This window comes from Trichoplusia ni, chromosome 16 (assembly GCF_003590095.1).
Source record: "Trichoplusia ni isolate ovarian cell line Hi5 chromosome 16, tn1, whole genome shotgun sequence".
In the NCBI taxonomy this organism is placed as follows: domain Eukaryota; kingdom Metazoa; phylum Arthropoda; class Insecta; order Lepidoptera; family Noctuidae; genus Trichoplusia; species Trichoplusia ni.
The window spans coordinates 2941342-2961098 of NC_039493.1; the positions used below are offsets into that span (position 1 = coordinate 2941342).

Here is a 19757-nt window from a genome sequence, read left to right on the forward strand (position 1 = left end):
GCGGAACTATGAGAATATTCATGAATGTAATTGCTTGTATTGTTGGTAATTGTTAGCAAGCGGCGCGAGTAAAGCCTCATGAATTTTCATGAGCAAGAATGTATATGGACAGCGGTAGCAAACTGTTCATGTAAAATAGTGCTCTCAAATACTAATTCCATGAAATTACATATTAAATATTAATGACGTGTTGCCTGATTTTGCAAGATGCCTAATTATCTCTCACCCACTTCGGGCACTAACATTTCAAACAGTTTACAAAGATGATTAAATCATTGTGGAGAGCTGAGCTCTCAGCTACAATTTTCTAGGCATTCTAACTGCTAGGACAATTTACCAACAAATTAAGTTGTTCTGCAATTAAATCGTTACCTCGCTATTTCACATTACAAGCAAATCAAACTACATATAAAATATACTAAGCTCCGTATATGGAAATCTGTTTTCACCGTGCGATATCAAACTCTCTGCCACAACCATTAAAGTGGTTATTAGAGTGCAGATGCAGACTTTCCTGTGATTGATCGGTGATTGGAAGACACATGGAAACGTCCTGGAAACTGCAAGAAAGTAACGCTTTCTAATTGTGGAGAAAAAAATATTGCAGTTTCATATGTAGCGGTTATTTACGAGATCAGATCACAGAACTATATGTCTCGGGAGAAAGTATTCAACGAGTGATTTTTGCAGCCAATTACTGGTGAACATTGAAGTGTAAAGAATTTACAATATTCATATCTCCAAACATATTGAAAGGAACAATAAACTCTAGTCTATGGAGAGTTCGCCCGAAATATCTCCGTCAGATTTCAGCATCCAACCACATAAAATAATGTTGTATAAACTCTTCTACAAACGTAACTTTAAATAATACGCTAATAGTTTAACAGTATAATAATATAAACAATCATAAACATTGTAAAACTAGACAAGAAGTTGGCACGAATTTTCAGGAAAAGTCGAAAGGAGTCAATGCCACGGCAGACTTGAAGCTGCCTGCTTTGTATAAATCGCTACACTTGTAAATACTAATAATTTCTCTGCTCAAACCTTGGCCCTTTTCCGCGGCACTATCGCGCTCCATATGTGGTATGGGGGAAGCAGAGCGCTAAGGTCATTAGCTTATGTTTGTACGAGAGTTGGCAACATACCAAGCGGCGCGCGCGCAGGGCCGACGGTCAAGAGTTTTTGGTTATTTTAAATGAATAGTGAATATAGACGTCTACAGCTGGACATAGCTTTCTCTTGGATATCAAAACAACATAAATTCTGGCATTGTATTGCGAAATAAAAAATATACTGAAATACAAAGGTATTTTTCGACGTTTCTCTTAAATTTAAATTTGTCACACTATATTTCACTGTGTTTTGGCAGAGCAGGCTTCACGCTAAATGCAGGTGTTAAAACAATAAGCAGAAACGTCTGAAGTGTCATTGTGCGTTACTAACAACAAGCGGACGATCAATCAAAACTGCAAAATGATGCGAAAATGCTCGACAAAAACAAACGCGGCCCTTTCCTCGTAGTGCACAATGTTGGCAGCGCGTGCGCACCCCACGTGGTGGCGTGGAGGAGCCACACACGTCATCGCCGAGTATTTCTGGCGACGGCGGTGGACAAAGGGACAGACAGTACTGACTGTATTACTGCATGAATGATACAGTGACACCTCATAATAAAACTTTTGTACTAATTCAATGACAAGCTTTTGATGATTTCTCAAAACTGTGTTTTGATGTTTTGCTTTCATGTACGCACGCGTACGTAATTCATCCCCTAGACTGTATGACGACCGTATACGGCGTTGTTTGGGGTCAGCCTGAAGTGCCACTCCTCTTGGGATCTCCACTTAAAGGATATTTATACAGACCTCGTACAGGCTTCTCAAGTGTATTAAAGAGTATCACGTGCATGTGTAACAATAGATTTTAATGTTTGAAGGTATTAATACTATTCACATTATTTTACTCAACAGCTGTTCTCTGCCCATTATGTGTATCTTAGGACAAATTGAATTTGTAATAGATACATCTCCGTTTGAATATCCAGATAGTATGATTCTAATCAAAATCCATGAGGATTTTTAACAGATTATTGAACAATTTTTCCAATTATCTAAGCGCAAGCTTTGACAGCTCCATTGAATTCTGCAAATTAATTTCATACGGCTCCTAGTTAACCTATATTTTTAAGCGGACCTTCTAAGAGCACCTTTAACTGAGAGTTGTAATTAGTTGGTGTGTGGCCTAGTTGTGTTGGCGCGGGATTGGCGCGTCATTATAATTAGCGGAGTGAACGACCCGCGCGCGACCTCCGCGCCGCGCACGCTGCACGCGGAAGCGAGGCGCGGACTTACTCTGAATGTCATACCACACGTCACTACGCATTCTAGAGGTAGGAGACCAAAGGAAACTGACGAATGGGAGCTCGTGGATGGAGAAACCGATGACTGTGCAGAGAGGCAAAGCTTAACGACCCCATTGAAAGGTCCCACAGCGATAATAAGCTTTAATTCAAAGCAGATCTTAAAAGAAGTAAATCGGAATAAGTTCTACATTTCTAAAGAGCAGTCTTAAAAGCCCTTATATCACTTTGCTCCTCTGCTGCCCGCTCTCTTCAGCCCTGTGTCCACGCCCTACAGCTTTGGCAGGTGACGAAGCATATCGATTCATTCAATTGCGATCCGCTTAATTAATAGCGCTTTGATTGCCAATTAATTAACGCAATTTGTGTTTGTCACCGAATGTTTTTGTAACAATGTTGTGTAAGTCAGGTAATCTCAAGTTGTTCGGTAATTAGTTACAATATTTGTTCTTTCTGTCAACAGAGTTGAGATATTTATTGATCCGAGTATGTCCAAAAAGTTCTTTTACAATTCATTTACTAAGACTACTCAATTTTGTAGGTATAGTGAATAATGTGTTACTTAGCTTTTTACGATTGACCAGATTTTTTACTTACAGTTTGATGTAGACTTTAGATTTCACGAGTACTTGTTTTATTTGCAAAAGGAATGGATTATAATCGATGATGATGGTTCGTGTCACTCATCTCACTTTCTGTCCACACTTCAAAAGTGCAGGTCATCGTTGCGCCAGCACCGCGGTGTGAGGAGACACATCGGAGTGAAAGGTGCGCATTATAACACGAGGCTTTTAATTCTACCTGATACGATTTGTTTACGCGTTTTCTTTATGATGTATTGCGCATGTGTTGGTCATAAATCACCCGTCTATGATGTTACATGCATTACGTACGTCTACTGGTACCTACTTAAAGAAATATAAACCACTGATGTTTTAAAGAGCTCTAAATCCATCATTGGCCAACAAAGTTTACTATGGTATCCTCATATCAAGAGTTGCAAAAGAAAGGAAAGCTTCAAGACCGCTATTAAAACACTTTAATGGTTATAATAACGTTTGTAAATTATGTATGGTACAGCTATTTTCCAGCCAACAATTAGGTCTCGCTTCACGAGCGGCTGGACTCGCGATAATCTCTCGGATAGTGACGGCGGTAATAGCAAATGTATGGAGCTGTACACAGATAAACATCAGCCATTTACTTATGATACTGGAGAGATGTAATAACACTATAATATTGTGAAAACAATATAATTTAACGTAATTGTGTGGACCACCACGCGTAAGGATTTGTTCAGACTACTTCAGACGGACGAAAAGGTGCTTTAGACACGGAATATTAGTATAATATCAGCACTTAAGTTGAACACCGAGGAAATAAACGTTTATGTAGAGACAAAATAATGGCGCACGCGAATTTGATTGTGTTAAATGTGTTACGCGAACAATAAATAAATGCCTGGAGTCCGGGAGACTGACGTGTGTAGTTCATTGAAACCCTTCGTATCTAAATCATAAAGCGGCGTGTCGGGATGGAGAATGACAAAACAATATACACGAGACAATGCTCTCGGTGTATTTCGGGCGCGATTTACGATGTGTCGCCTTTGTACGTCTTAAATAACGACTTCACTGCAAGACGTTACTTCTGTCTACCTACACTACGAGGTACCTGTCAACAGATGCTGAGCTTTATAATGAAAGGGTACTTTTTAGCAACTTTTTAACACCATTTTCTGAATGCAGCCTTGTTACCGATTACCCACAGACATAAGTTGCAAGATATCGTGCTTGTAGCCCGTAGAGGCGACAACATTTTCTTAATATTTTTTAACATGTGTTGTGGCCCACAAATTAGTTTTGAAATATAACTTTTAATGAAATGGTAATGGACTAAGATATTTAAACCTCAATAACCATGATTATTAATATCGATCTGTTACAAATATCACCGTCTGAACAAAACTTAACCTCCAACAGCCAAAGATTACGTAGTTAAATAAATAGCTAGACACAACATTTGTTTTCAGCCTGTTCGCGGCAGCACTAATAGCTGTGTTTCCTCCAGCTCGCAGTGTTACCGCTTGTTACCGCTTGTTATACCAGACAAGCTGTAATTTGAAGAGAAAACATAATAGTCAAGCTATTTGTTCAAACCGCGCTTGTTACGGAGAAATCGAGAACTATCATTATAGTTTTAATGATCTGAATTATATCATGGCAACAGATTGTTCTTACAACAACGGTTGAACGTGGTTTCATTAACTTTAAATACTTTTTAGGGGTATAGGAAATACGTACTTAACATGAAATTTAATTCTAAACTCTTTGATAATTCCATTATGGTTTCTTGACACAAACTACGTGTGTCTAAAACATGTTGTTGTAAAAACATACAATATAATTTACTGCTATCCCAAGAGTTCCGCTGAGACTTTTTCACGAGATTAATACGACTCTTTCGCTAGCATTTTTCACGCGGGAAATTCTGTCATCGTCATTATAAAATGAATAATTTTAGATTTTACGAGGCGGAGTACCCTTGAGTGTTACAACACGCTTCCACTGTAAACTGAGGTTTGTTGTGTGCCCGAGTGTGCAGTGTGTCGCAACACGACCTCCCGGTGACGAGCCACTGACAGACGCAATGTCAGCTTTGACAGGTGAGCCGAATGTGGGTAGGTCAGAGGATGACATGTAGCGTAGAATGCACATTTTAAAACGAACTTTCAGAAAGTTAAAGGGATGATCCTGAGGAATTTAATATGTCCAAGTAAATTGGTGTCTTCATTAAAATTGTCCCAATTCCCATGTTTTGATGTTTTTAGGTGACGAACTAGTAACCTAAATAAGTATAGGAAACAAGTAACCACTACGGTCGTTAGTGAGCGTCTATAAAAAGTGGTGATGTCTGAGAAATGTGAAATAAGATCTGGGTCGTTTGTAACAGATTTCGAAAACGCACCAAAAAAATGGTTAGACATAAATACAAGTACTTATATTAAAATAGGTACAAGTAAACTGAAAAGTTTAGAAATAATGATAAAGCTTTCACATATATACGTAGGTATTTCAGAAGTAAAGAAAGGAGAGACCCCAATATTTTTTCACTAATGATTATTAGTTATGACCATTTAATATGATTAATGAAAATCTTTCGCAATAATTAGCTTTGGCGAGTATTTTAAAGTTCAAAGTCCGGTCGTCGTGACGTCAACGACGGATTTTAACCGTGGCCGAAAGTAATCGCCACAGTTTACTGATATAACTGAGGTCTATTGGTTAATAGTTTATATTATTAAGTTAATTGCGATTACTTATAATATAGTTAAAAACTAGCTTAATAATATAACATAAAAATAATACACATAGTTTAATAATATAATAAAAACTATTTTGGGATTTTTTCAAGAAATCATTATTGACGTAAATTATTAATTGAAAAATCTGAACTCACCACAAATCGTAGAGTTGTTTAAGTTTGTAAATCCTGAAGATAATGTTTGTCACTAGGGTTTGTCTACACCGGCGTGTCGCGCGGTAGGTACTACTTCACATTTAATTAATTTAATTTATTTTGGTATCATAATATTATGGTATTGTCATGGCTGTCGGCTCGCGTGCCGTGCGCGGGAGCCGGGATCGGACTGCGCGCGCGCCTCGCCGTGACGTCACCGAGACAAATATAGTGCGCGCCACCCCGCAAGCTATTCTCTACGCCACGAAACCTAGCCCCGAACCCAATAAGGTCGACATTTCCTTGTGCTTTCAGAGTAGTTAGGATGTTAGGTAGTTTTCAGTGGTGAAATGTCGGGCCGGGTGTGTTATTTTTGCATAGGATTTTCATCGCTTTCCGCGCTAGAACGCGTGGCTTAAAACGGCAATAAGCCGGCGCCTGCGCATCTGCTTGTAGAGCAGAGTTTTTGTTTACTAGTACGGTAATGATCGTAGTATACTGTATGTAGAGCTAGAAATGATGAGGCAATATCTGTTGGGCATTGCAAACACTCAGGCTTGGTATGAGTTTACATATTTTTCAGCGTGAGAAAATTTGGCTTTCCTGCATCGTGCTTGGCGATCATTCAGATTTCCTTATTAGGAATTCTGTATAAATATTTTGAGAATAATTAGCAACATGATTTAGCTTCTTGTGTACTTGTACATCTTATGATTTTCAGGATTCCGTCCTCAGGGGTTAGAAACGGAACCCCATTACTAAAGCACCGCTATCTGTTAGTCTGTCTGTCCGTCTGACACTAGTAGTCGACAGTGATAACTAAAGAATTTTCCCAGACGACTTATTTCTGCTACAGATACCACAAAAATGATTGCTTTTGCGGTCACACATTTGTTAGAAGACCAAGTTATTTATCCAAATTTGAGGTGTAGTCGCAGTCCACACGTTTTTTATTCTCTTTGGACTGTTACCCGAATGCTTTAACGGCACGTGGTAAATCCCTTGTCAAATAGTAGTTTTTTTGTCACGCCAAGCTATGAGATCTCTTCTCCTTACATACTATACACTCTTATAACCACTATTACAACAAAATTGCTAGATATTTAGGCAAAGTTTGGATAACTTGTAATCCTAACCCTCTACCGCCGTCCTCATGTACGTGTGCCCCAGCGTGCCCACTCACTCCGATGCGTTATACCTACACCAGTAAGGAGGTATACGTCTAGACCATTTCACGTAATCATCACATTTAACATTGCCCCACATTCACGTTTAGCGCGTAAATGATAAACAAACATTGGTTGCGCGTGCGCAGGCCACGCGCGAGTTCGACGCATGTGCTTCTGCGCAGATGTATTTACATCACGATATTATTTGGACATCCTTTGTCACGCTGATCACCCTATATGGTGGTTTTGAGATATTTTTGGATGTATTGTTTTGAAAGGTAAATATATTTAATTTTATTTTATTTACTGCTAACAAAACAATATACATTGTAGAGCTGGAAGGATATTTTTTCAGTCAAGAAGTACACATCAAACCCCTTAAATATAATTATTAAGAACCTACAGTAAGATCAAGTTAAGTTGAATAAGGGTAAAATATAATTTTACCTTTTCTTCATAAAGCATTAAGGGCTAACAATCCCTAGGATCTACAAGCAATAGTAATGGATCGCACGCGCCGTCTATTTATACCGCGCTCTATAAATTATACAATACAATACGTGTACTACACACGGCTGCCAGTCACATACCGTTACATTGCACTGATTGTATTAAAAACCCATCATTACTTGACCGTTAATGCGCGTTTGAAATAAATAAATAAATCAATAGCTGCGCGGGCGCATGCACGCATGATTCATGCCCGTCTCGTGCCAAACACACTGCACACGATACTGCAAGTGCAATGCTATAATGTAATTACAGAATGTCCACTCCACTTTTACTTCGAAATTAACTTGCGTTTGTAACGAATATTTATTTAGCAAAATGTTTATGAATATTTTTTTGCACTTGTAGCAATAGCTATTTTCGTTGCATACTTACTATAACAATTTAAATAAATTTTCGTATTATTTAAAAGAGTTATTTTTGTATGGATTCCGGTTCTTCTCCATAAGGATCACGTTTTGAAGCTGAGACATTTATATTCACGTTTTGAAAGTTCCCAAAAAAGCCATTGATGTGGTGTGAATTATAGACATAAGACATTATAAACTTTGGGCCTTCTTATTTCTCTTTACATTGTCCCTGTTGCATATTATAATATTGTGTTCAATTAACACCTGTGTGATGCGGTACCCGGCTGCGCCTCGAGAATAGGACCACCCGGCGCTTTCCCCGGCCGCCGGTACCAGCCACCAGCTGCACACTGACCAGATGGACTGACTGACTTATCTGGCTACATTATATATTCCTAATTGTTAATGCTACATGAGGTAGTCTGAGTGTATTTGCAACCGTTTGGGGCCAAATTGTAGAATTTAATAGCATTGTGAAAGCATAAAAGAATAAAATGTTTTTAAATAGAAACTTGTTTTATCTTTTTCTAATAATATTAATAATACCCGCCACTACTATCTGTCTTTTTCCGGTCAAACGCCTCTTTTCCTAAAGAGAAGTTTTCTCCTATTACATCTACATGATTTTCGGCAGTGATGCAACAAATGCATTTCGAAAGAACTCCGTCAACAGTACTCAGAAACCCTTTGTCAGTTTGTCTCGTTACCTTCAGTTAGACCTTTTGTTACCTGCAGTGAAATCTGAGTAACACACTCGCACACACTCGTACCTACTTGGGACATTGTTTGCCATGACTCAGGACGGTTTGCTTCCGCGAAAATCTTCAATATAATGTAGGTCATCACACCGTAGTATTGGCAACTGACACGTTACAATAACATGGAGACTCGTTATATTTAGACAAAGCTTTACTTACATATTTATGAGTTGACATGTTTTAGCGAAACAACCTAATTTTAACTGAAATTGTAAATAGTGAATACTTTTGGCAAGAGAATTGCAGTAGTTTTACAATTGTTTTCACAAGTAACTTCAATGCTGCAAAGTGGTAAAGGAGTCATTACGGAAAAAAACAATTTCATCTCCTCGATTTTACTAGACAGTGAGAGGAAACCTTTAACCAGCTGCTCTATTAATGACTTTTAAGGGAATTTTCCGAATAAAATTGTTATTAAACTGCTTTTGGCAAAATTATCCCTGTATAGACATAGTGAGGCACATACCTGCTTGACGACGAGCTTGCCGGAGGGCTTCTCCTGCACGTAGCCCTGCATACCAGCCATGAGCACGGTGGCACCCAGGAACTTGTTGAGCAGCGCGCGCGCCTCCGTGTCCTCGCTGGTGTCGCCCTCCTGGATCACTGGGGACCACAGGAGACATTAGAAACATGCCGGCTATTGGCCATCCGGGTAAGTCAGGTAGGTCTGTGAGTCTAGCACGAAAGACCCATAGTCTCACGTAGCAATTGATCACGTATTATAGCTGTGATACGAATACTGTGTCAATCAAGTTCGTGGTATAGCTTCTAGCATACTTAATGTAGAAATGACGGAGTTTATTATACCTAACGGTATTTAAAATATGTATTTTTTAACTCGTTGGGTAATTATTTTATGCCACTTGCCATAACCTGAACTGGCCTATCTAGGTCTAGAAGGGGAGTCTAGTTCCTGCAATTCTGCAAGTTCAAGATCAATAATGCATAAGTGCATGTTTCAATATGCATGTAGCGTGTGAGCTCGGCCCAGTTTTTACCAGATGTTCAACATAATGATAGTCTATCATCATTCGATCCGGCCGACCATGACATGCTATTAACTTCGATATAATCAATTATACTAGATCTAATAGCCAATATTCTTAAGTGGTGACAGCGCAGAAATCTCAAAGAAAATTGGAAAGTGAAATATAATTTAAAAACTAAATTCCGTTTTATGTTGTCAGTCGTCTTACCGATGTCAGCGTTCTTCATCCTGGTGAGGATGTCCTGAACGCCGGTGACCTTGGTGCTGCTGTCGAGGAAGGACTTCTCCCCACGGGTCTGGTGGTGCGTGCCGCCGGTGTGGTGATGGGAGCGCGTGGTGGTGACGGTCCTCACGCCGCCGTCCACGCGCTCCGTCGTCACCACCGTGTCTTCCACGGAGGCCAGGCTGTGCTCGCTGTCCGTGCGGGCCAGACCTGGGGGGTTTGCAGTCAGTATGGTGGACGAGAGAGAAGGGGATATTCATAAAGGATGACTACATCATGACTTCTCCTTTACATTTATAGTCGACTGTGTAAACCCCATTTTGGAATTATAATAACCTCTATCATTATTTTGATCTACACGCTGCTACTCAATAAAGTGTTACAGGTGTGGTGTGTACTGACCGGCGTGCGCGGAGGAGTCGCTGGAGACGCTGTCCTTCATGGTGGCGGTGCGCAGGATCAGCCCCGCCTTGGGGTACGCCGCGCGCTCCGACTTCGAGCTCTCATCTGGACCATAACACAACACGATATAGAAATACTAGAGAGAGAAAGAAGAGGAAAACCAGAGAATCAGTCTGCTAAATTAGTAAAATTATTTTCCAACGCAATTTTCCTGTCGAAATAAGGAAAGTTTGAATGCTGTTCAGGTTTATGTACATTTTTGTATTTAAACCTGCTTATTCATAAAAAACCTACTTTTAAGTAGTAGCCCTGTGCGAACGTTGACCTTTACTAAATGTTAAGGACGATTGTACTGAACTCAGAGAGTAAAACTTGTACAAGGATAGAACAACGCTTTCAATTTAAATCGTCGTTTTTAACTTGTTAACAAAGTAACATTGATGCTGTAAATGTTTATTTTGTTCAGATAAACTTGTGAAATAGAAAAGAGATAATATTTTTAACAATAAGTACCTACTGACTTCAAATAAATCAGAAACGATGGAGCCAAACTTAATGATATTTATGGGATCCAATGAAAGCAATTTCACGTTAACTGAAATTAGAATCAACAAAATCGGTTGACCCAGTTCGAAGTTTTTGAGGTAATAAAAATAAAATAATATAAACAAAATATAGACGAATTGAGAACTCCTCCTTTTTGAAGTTGCAAAGCAAAAAGGTTGACTTACTTATCCAATCGAACTTGGCACAGACAGCGGTAAGTTTTACAAAAGTGCTCATTTATAATGTAGATACATATTACGGGGTAGGCCTACCAAATAAGATGTTGCAACATCAGTCATGTTTGTAAACACAGTTTCGAGATGAGATATCTCGTTGATAAGGTAACAGCGCCTGATAACGCGCATTGTTTACTGATAAGAATGGTGAAACAATTGCAAATAGAACATGAAAACAGAATGTGTCGCTTTTCCGGATGACTTGTGACTCAGAGAAAAAGTATTTGAGTAGCAAGGTGATAAGATTAAAATTCACTTCTTAGAATTTTAACTAAACAGCTTAACAGATTCTATGAGTAGAAAAGGAGAACATTTATATAAATCAGAAAAATAGAAGAAGGAACTTGCTGACCCGGAAAGCGTTGTTTCGCCATATATATTATTTGTAGAAAAAAAACCATAAAATACTAGGGCGGACAACCTTGTCACTTCAAAAATTAAAACCATTAAAAAAATTATACTAGCCGATTCTCGCAACATTACAATATTTCACAAAAATCAGTCTGGAATTTTAGAAGATTAGGTATGGTAATTAACATTGTGACATGATTTTTTTTAACTCTTGCCGTATTTTTGCCCTGAAGCTAGCCCTTTACTTTAAAATCTAAAACAAAAGTTGGTTGTGCGTAAGTTTAAAGTTAACCGTCTAAATTCACGCCGAAGAAAATGTCATCTTTAACTTTATAAACAAACTACGAACGAACCGCCGTAATAACGAACTTAATAACATAACTTACAACACATAACACTCACCTAGTCTTTGATATATACTGAGTAACAGTTTAAAGTTATAACCACAGTTAGCATCCATCACGATAACCGAACCGAAGCATACAGCCTACAGCCTGCACTGTCAAACGTCGTCGCGCTAGTCCGAGAGGCAATTGGTGACTGAAAACGTAAACGCAGCGAGTGCAATATGAAAGTATGAAAGTGGTTACGTAAGGAGCCCGCTAACGCGCTCGCGTGCGTTTACGTTACGTTCTCGTTATGTGATAACACGAACCTTTAATTAATGTCTTAAGTTTTGTGTATTGTTTGTACTTATTGTTGTTTGATTTAGTTATCAAGGAAATTAACGGGTCAAGGCTTTAAAAAGCTAGGCTTTGTTTAAATGTTGTCAGTGATGCAATTTGTTGTTCAATGCCAAATAAATAATTATATTTGTTTAAGGTTTAATGTTCTTAAAAGGATTTCATAATTTATTTTTGCGACTCGACTTTTTAATGTAAGTTTAATATTATGTATAGTACCACCTAGTTAGCGCCCATCGCTGGCTTTGACTGGTCCAGCGGGCATCGTTAGTTCTACGACAAGTCAGGTCATCTATTTGCTCATTATAGTCATTATTCGTAAGCTAAAAAGTATTCAACAAATACGCACAATAGTTTGTCGCCATTACGTAGTTAATAACTTTTCACTTTTCCTTCCATCATAAAAGAATATCGTGATACCCTGGGAATGTTGTAACCATTGTAACTCGGCCCACGCTTCGCTTCCCTTCATTAGACCGACGCAAGCTTATTCAAATCTGTGATTGCCTCATTGCCACTGTAACAGCAGTCACGCAGGAAGCCAAGTGGTACCAAGTGCTGGTGCACTAATTGTGTCTATACTACATTAGTGGCGGGCTGGTGGTATAGCAATATTAAAGATATTGTCTTCGAAAATGTTATCATTAGCAATCTTGCGCTATGATACTAAGAAAATGGCATTACTTTTGTAACTTTTAATAAACAACGAAATTAACTAATTTAGTTACGTAGTGTTATCGGTACTCACTTGCGCTCTTGATATATTTCTCGGTGAGTGACTTGACGGAGCTCTGTCTGACGGTTTTCTTGTCGTCCGTCCTCTCCACCCTCTCCTTCCTCTCCAGCGTCCTGTCTCCCTTCTTTTCTACCTTCTCCACTCGCCTGTGCATGGTCCTCTCCGTTCCGTCCCTGCGGTCTCGAGAGTCCAGGGTCTCTTCCCGTCTGCTATCGATGCGTCTGGTCTCGCCTATTGCCTCCTCTCTCCTGTCAACCCTCCTGGTCTCTCCTACTAACTCCTCTCTCCTGTCGAAGGTCTCGCAGATTTCCTCCACCTTAGCGTCGGAGACGCGGCGGTCGCTGTGAGTGAACTGGTCGATGGCAGCGCGGTCCTCTCGCTGTGGAAGTTACTCAGGTTTTAATCATGAACGGTACTGTATCTTGTGTTGTGTTTATCTTATTTAAACTTATCTGTGAAACAGGCCCGAGTGCTTAAATGCAATTATTATATCATACACATTACTTATTTTTCCAGTTACTCTTAAGATAAGAACTCCTTGAAAGAAACTTAGTAGGGCTTACATTTGTCTTTAGCAGTATTCGGCTGATAGTATTACCATAACATCGTTATTGTCCATTAACCTGCACGTTGGATATCCCACTAACGCAACATTGCTACTACAAGTTTGTTAGGCGCTCACCCCATGAACTTCTTTGAGTGTGGTTCCGGTGTCGCCGCCGAACTTCTTGGTGGTGGTGATGGCGGCGAGGCCGTGGATGCGCGAGGGAGGCTCGCCCTGGCCCTGCAGCAGCCGCTCCAGGTCCTCCGGCTCCGTGGAGTACGCCGTCACCGACACCGAGCCCTCGGGCTCGCCGCCGTTACGCGAGTGGTACTCCGAGCGGATCACTGTGCCCTTCACTGTGTAACAGTATTGATTAACATATATTATTTTTTAATTTACTCCAAAATGTAGCGAACAAGAAATAAAATATTTTAACTTTACGGGAACAAAATGAAAACAAGGAGTCCACACCGCTATTCAGTACTGCACTAGTCAGCTTGTCAGAAAAGTACATACAACTGAACTAATATTTGTTTAATGAATAATTTACATTTATGATTATGATTCACATAAAATGTTTAAAGTTACTACCTAACAAGACTTTGCCTACTTTCAGATCGACTGAAAACAGACGAAAAATAGAAAGTGTGACGTCATGTCAGTATTGTCAAACACTTGATCTGGGTCAGCGTCCCCATTGGTCTTGAGCGACCATGATAACAATGAGTTACAAAACTAAGACATGACTGAACGACGAGAGAAGTCGTGTCGGGTATTGTTTATAGTTTTCTCAATAGCTGTCACAAGTACTTATTGTATTTGTTTATTTTCTGTTAAATTAATGTAATGTATCAATCAGTGGGATAAGTTATTTCACTTAAATCTTATTGACTTCAAAAATCAGCTATGCCTTACCTTGGTAGTTGGAGGCACCGTTTCTCAGGGCCCTGATGCCGAATAGAGGCTTGCCGTCGGCATCCAGCGGGCCGGGCCCGTAGCTCGACGTGATCACATCGATGGGCTTCGTGATCACCTTCGACGGGCTGGGGGCGCGGTACTTGGGCTTCTCCTCAATCTTCTTACTGCTGAACGTTCTGGTTTCTGAACTTATCTTCTTGAGGTTCCTGTTTGTGATCCATGAAGGCTTCTCTTCTTGAGCAGGCTTCTGAGGAATCTTCTTCTCGATGTCATACACAGTTTTGATAATGGTTTCTTTTTTAGTAGACTCGTGTCTCGGATGCTTCTGCGCCGGACTAGGAGTACGCTCATAAACTCGCTCTGGGCTTTGAGCCTTTCGATCGGGGCTTTTTGCCTTTCGTTCAGGACTTAATCTCTTTTGTGGTGAAGGAGACCTCTTATTTGAGCCGTTAGTTTGAACAACGTCAATGACATCTTTTGATGTTGATCTTTCAGTATAACTCTTAGCTGTAGAATATTCCTCAACAATTTTGTGTTCTTCTACCTGTTTTATTGTCCTTTGTTTCTCTTCTGCGGCTTTCTTTGTTCTGGCTTCGGCAAATTTGATTTTGTCTGCTTCACTCAAACCAACTTTTTTCATGTATGCAGAAGCATACTCATTAAAACGGTTTTGTTTAGTTTTTGGAACCGCAGTTTTGCTTGGCGATTGAGTTCTAGTCCTCTTGTCGGGGCTAGCCTGACGAACAGGACTTTTATTTTTGTGAACTGGTTTTGAAGCAGATTTTTCAGGACTATGCGGTCTCTGGCGCTTATCATTTACCGTCTTAACTGAATCCTTGGCATGCCCGTTTAGCACAGGCTGAGCGTTATCCCTGTGACTTATGCGTTCCGGAATACTTCTTTGAGGAGTTTTAGCGTGGCGGTCAGGAGATGAAGCTTTGTGAAGTGTTGTTTGTTTTACTGCCCGATCGGGGGAACTTGTCTGAGGGCGCTCCGGCGATTGATATTTTTGGGTAATCACAGTTTGTTTCGTGGTTCTTGTATAAGTATTGGATTCCATGTTATCAGTTTCAAGTTTTTTCCTAGCTATACGTATTTGAGCTCTGATGCGTCGTCTCTGCTCGTACCCAACGACCTTTTCCAACTGAAAATTAGAATACAGTCAGTAAATGAAAATGTATACTAAGGATATATAAATGACAATAATGAGCATGCATGTTGGATGCTTACTGACCATTTGTTCCAGGAGGTCCAGGTCGAAGATGTCTTCAATGCAGGGATGTTCGACGCTGCGCCGGCGCTCGCTGCTAGAAGTCGATCTTTCGACACTAGTCCGTCTCAGTTCCACTCCAAACTTGCCACTTCCTCGTCGGCTGCTCACTTCTGTTTCCTCTACCATTTTAGTTTCTTCCTTGTTTTGACTGGTTTTAGTGGGGCGGAGATATCCGGGTACTTTATCAGCCTTATCACCATCTACTCGTTGCCTGGGTGACTCAGCTCTCTGAGTGGCTGGCTGTCTCGATACCACAGTTCTAGTGGTGGTTGTGGAAGTCTCCGTAGAGTGACGCATTGGAGATTTTGACCTTGGCACTTCAGGTGATTGGACAGCTAACCGAGAAGGACTGCTGCGTGGTTTTTCGTCCGAGTATTGTGGACGTATCAGAGTTCCACTATGAGGACGATCTTTCGTGGTGTGATGACCGGCATCCACTTCACTATCAACTTCAGTTATATTGGGAGAGCACTCTCCAACGGAGGGATGTAAAACTGTAGTCGAATCTGTTTTAGGTGATTTCTTAATAACACCGATGTCCGTTAATTTTGTAGTCTTAGAGTGCGTTGTCTCTTTAGTTTTTTGTGTCGTGGCAATGTTTTCGAAAAGAGCTTTTGCTTTCTTTACGGCTTCACTGCTACGGAGAGTAGTAATTTTGACAGATGGAGTCCTTTCTGTGGTCTTGGTGTAGGGGGTACCGTATTCTTTAACCTTCGAAAGAGATGATGAAGTCTCCTTAGTAAAAACTGGTTTGTCATCACGACGCTCTGGGGTTTTTCTGTTTTTAATCAATACGTCATCTTTAGTAGTCTCATAAACATCCTCCTCATCGTCATCAACTATTTGTCTCATAATCTTCTCATGTTGCTCTTTAATTTTCTTTTCTTTTTCCTCAACCTCTTGGGTTTCTGTTAAAAATTGTTCAGCTGTTTTAACAAACTTGTGGACTTTATCAGACACGCTTAGCAAACAATCGTCACTCTTCAATGAGTCATCAACGTTACTCAAGTCTGGACGTTCAACCTTCTGCGGCGTTGGTTTTACTTTTGGTGCCTTTACATTTTCCGCAGTCTCTACAAACAAGTGAGCCTTATCGTGAACGCTGAGTTTCGTGTAGTCATCTTGATAAACAGTATTTTTATCATACTCGTCAACAACTCTACGCGCAGGACTCTTGCTATCTCTCATATCACTTGGTCCTCTAGCAAACTTGTTGACCTTTTCAGACACTGACAGTAGACACTCGTCGGATTTTAATTTTTCATCAATGAAATCAGAATGAACTCGTCTTTCCGTGTCTTTGAACGCTGAAGTAGTGTCTTTAGGTTTAATCACAGAATCGACACCCTTTGTAAATCTAGACACTTTATCAGTAACACTGAGAAGACTTTCATCGTCTTCTGTGACAATATCGACGTCAGTTTTCCTTACAAAAAGTTCATCATCCTCACAGATTTCTACAATATCATCCACTAACGATTCAGTTTCATGAATTGTTAAGTGTGTTCGTCTTCGGAATTCATCGTCTGGTTCACTCACCTCATCAGGGTAGCGGGGAGTGCCGATATCTTCGCCGATATTGACCGGCGTTGGACAAATACGATCCGGCGAATTTTCCCTCGATGACTTAGATTGCTGGACGTCAATGATGATATCATCTTCATCGGTGGAAGTATTCAATGTCGTAGCAGACTTGGGCTTACTTGGTAATTTAGAATGAGGTTCTTTTAGAGTTGATTTACTAATTTTTGTTGTTTTAATGGATGACATATCACTTACTTGAATCTCTGGTTTTGATTTCATTCTTTGAGGTGAAGACTTTTTGGATTTTATAGTGATATCGCTAGTCGTACGTGTTACTCTGCTATCAGCATCCTTCCTTGGAAGACTGCTTTCTCGTACTCCTTTGGGTGTTGGTGCTCGCTTTGTTTCTGGCTCATATTGTCTTCCTGTTGGCGAAGGGATAGTCTTCGTGGATTTTGCTGTTGTAGATTTTGTAAAACTGTTCTGCTTCGTAACCGATGTCGTAGTATTTTTCTTTACATCGGTTACTGTTCGATCAAGTTTCGTCACGTTGAGCGTTGCTGGTGTCGGTTTGCGAGTCAAATGAGACGGAATTTGTTCTTTAGGTTTAATACCACTCGGCCGTGTAACTTGAGGAGATTGGGGTCTCTCAGTCGGTGAAACTATTTTTTTTGGGGAAATACTTCTAGTTTTTGAAGGACTGTCTGGACTTTTGTCTGCTTTAGTAGGAGTAGCAATTCCGGACGGCTTTTTTATTGGCGAAACATTTCTAGAAGGCGGTTTTGTTGGTGATTTCTGATCATTGGGTTTTTCATATTTAGGTTTAACAATATGGGAATTGTCTACTTTGGTAGTTTCCGTAATTTCTTTGAAATCTTCAGTAATACTTTCACTATTCTGTACACTAGTTGTAATGTCAATGTCTTGCAGACTAGTTGTGGTTTTGGCAGGTGATCTTTCACGACTTGGTGATCTTTCATTGCGTTCTGGAGACAGCTTCCTAAGTGATTTTTGCACTCTATCCAAAATCTCTTGTTCTCTTTCTGACATTAGAAAATCTGTGCTGATTTCAGTAACTTTTGTAGCAGTTTTCTTGATTGGAGAAGGAGATCTGAGCTTCCGACGTTGTTCTGGTTCTTGCGGGTATCCAGGTTTCACTTTTGTTGCTTCGTTGGTTAGCGGACGAGATGGGGAGACAGGTGATCTATATTCTACATTAGTAACTTCTGTGTCCTTGTTGATTGTTGTAGTAGCACTATCAAATTTAGTGGTTACTGATGCAGTTGGTCTCATATAATTAGGTTGTTTTTCTGGACTAGAGCTTCGCCTATTTGAAGTTTCTTTTGGTGTAAGGTTTTTATCTGTTTGAGATGTAACAGGAGATGTTTTAGGGCGTCCTAGAGCAGAATCAAAGTTATTTGACGGTTTAGGAGTATTTCTTGTCGGCGAGCTATCTGTTTGCCGCGAAATAGACTGGCGTTTATCAATAGTTTTGATCGTCGTTGTGCTCTGAACATCTTCCGATGTATTGACGCTTACTGAAGTATTTATTTTATGATCCGAGATTTTCCTTGTTGGAGACGTTCCTCTATCAAGCACTTGTCGGTCAGGACTGCTTCTTGGAGATGTTTCGACGTTCTTTGTTGTGCGGTTAGGGCTTCTGTCTAAGTGAGGTTTTTTCGGAGTATCAATCTGGGTGTCGCGAGAAGGTGAATTTGAAACTCGCGAAGATGAATATTTACTTTGTACAGTTTTAGTAGAAGAAATTCGGTCATCACACACTTCGATATCATGTTGAGTAGTAACAGTTCTCAAATATTCAGGAGTATCCAATGTGGTCTGTCTATTAGGAGTAGTTTTTCTCGGCTTTTCAGATTCTGGTTTCTTAGTAGATTCAGAAGGCTTAGGTGATGGTTTGCGATCCGGACTAACACTTTGTCTGGATGGGCTGGGTTTTGTTGGAGATGAAACGCGAGTAAAATCGGAATCAGACCCATCACCCGGAGTTAAAGGCTTGTTTGGACTTATCTCATTAGGACGAGGTAATGAATGCTTTTGATCTACAATCTTGGAAATATGTATGTTTGAGATATCTTCCGTTTTAGAACTTACGTCTTGTTTATAAACTTGAGATGTCGTAGTTTTCATGTAACCCGGCATTTTCTCAGCACTTGGTAGTCGTCGAGAAGGTGACTCTTCCCTAGGATACTTATTTTCAGGTTGTTCATTGGGACTAATCTCTGAAGGTTCATCTCGGGATTTTGTTGCAGGAGCCTTAAAAATAGGTTCTGGCTTGTTGGCTAGAATAGGAGGTTGGCGTGTTGGCGATTCCGAAAGCCGTGGAGTTTGATGAGATCTTGTAATCTTAGAGACTTCTTCAATATTGACCTCTTCAGTCTTTGAAGACACCGCTGAAGTAGTTTTCATGTAACCAGGTAACTTAACGGGTGGTGAAGTATTATCAGTATCTTTTCCAAGCGTAATTTTGGATGGAGATGGAGAAAGTGGCTCTCGTGAATTTGAAGGCTTGTGTTCAGGGCTTTGATCTGCCCCAATCGTTGTTGATGGAGAGTCATCTGCAGGTTTGGAAGTCTTTCGTGTTGGTGAGCGCGAAGACGAAAATTTTGTCTTAGTCGTCTCTGAAACAATTGTCTCTTGGGTATCCCTCGTGGATACAGCATCATTTTTAGTAATTACGGAACCAGAAGTTTGTTTGTAACCC

The 19757-nt window shown here is 40.1% G+C and overlaps 1 protein-coding gene across 2 annotated transcripts in view; it reads right to left on the reverse strand.

The window, feature by feature from the left end:
* Positions 1–19757, reverse strand: part of LOC113501861 — a gene marked incomplete in the record, with an annotated part of 64630 nt that overhangs the window by 18243 nt on the left and 26630 nt on the right. For both annotated transcript variants that reach the window (XM_026883154.1, XM_026883155.1), the window contains 7 exon segments: positions 9078–9214; positions 9808–10032; positions 10225–10329; positions 12789–13155; positions 13459–13676; positions 14236–15382; positions 15473–19757. In XM_026883154.1, the coding sequence (XP_026738955.1) occupies positions 9078–9214; positions 9808–10032; positions 10225–10329; positions 12789–13155; positions 13459–13676; positions 14236–15382; positions 15473–19757 (6484 nt within the window).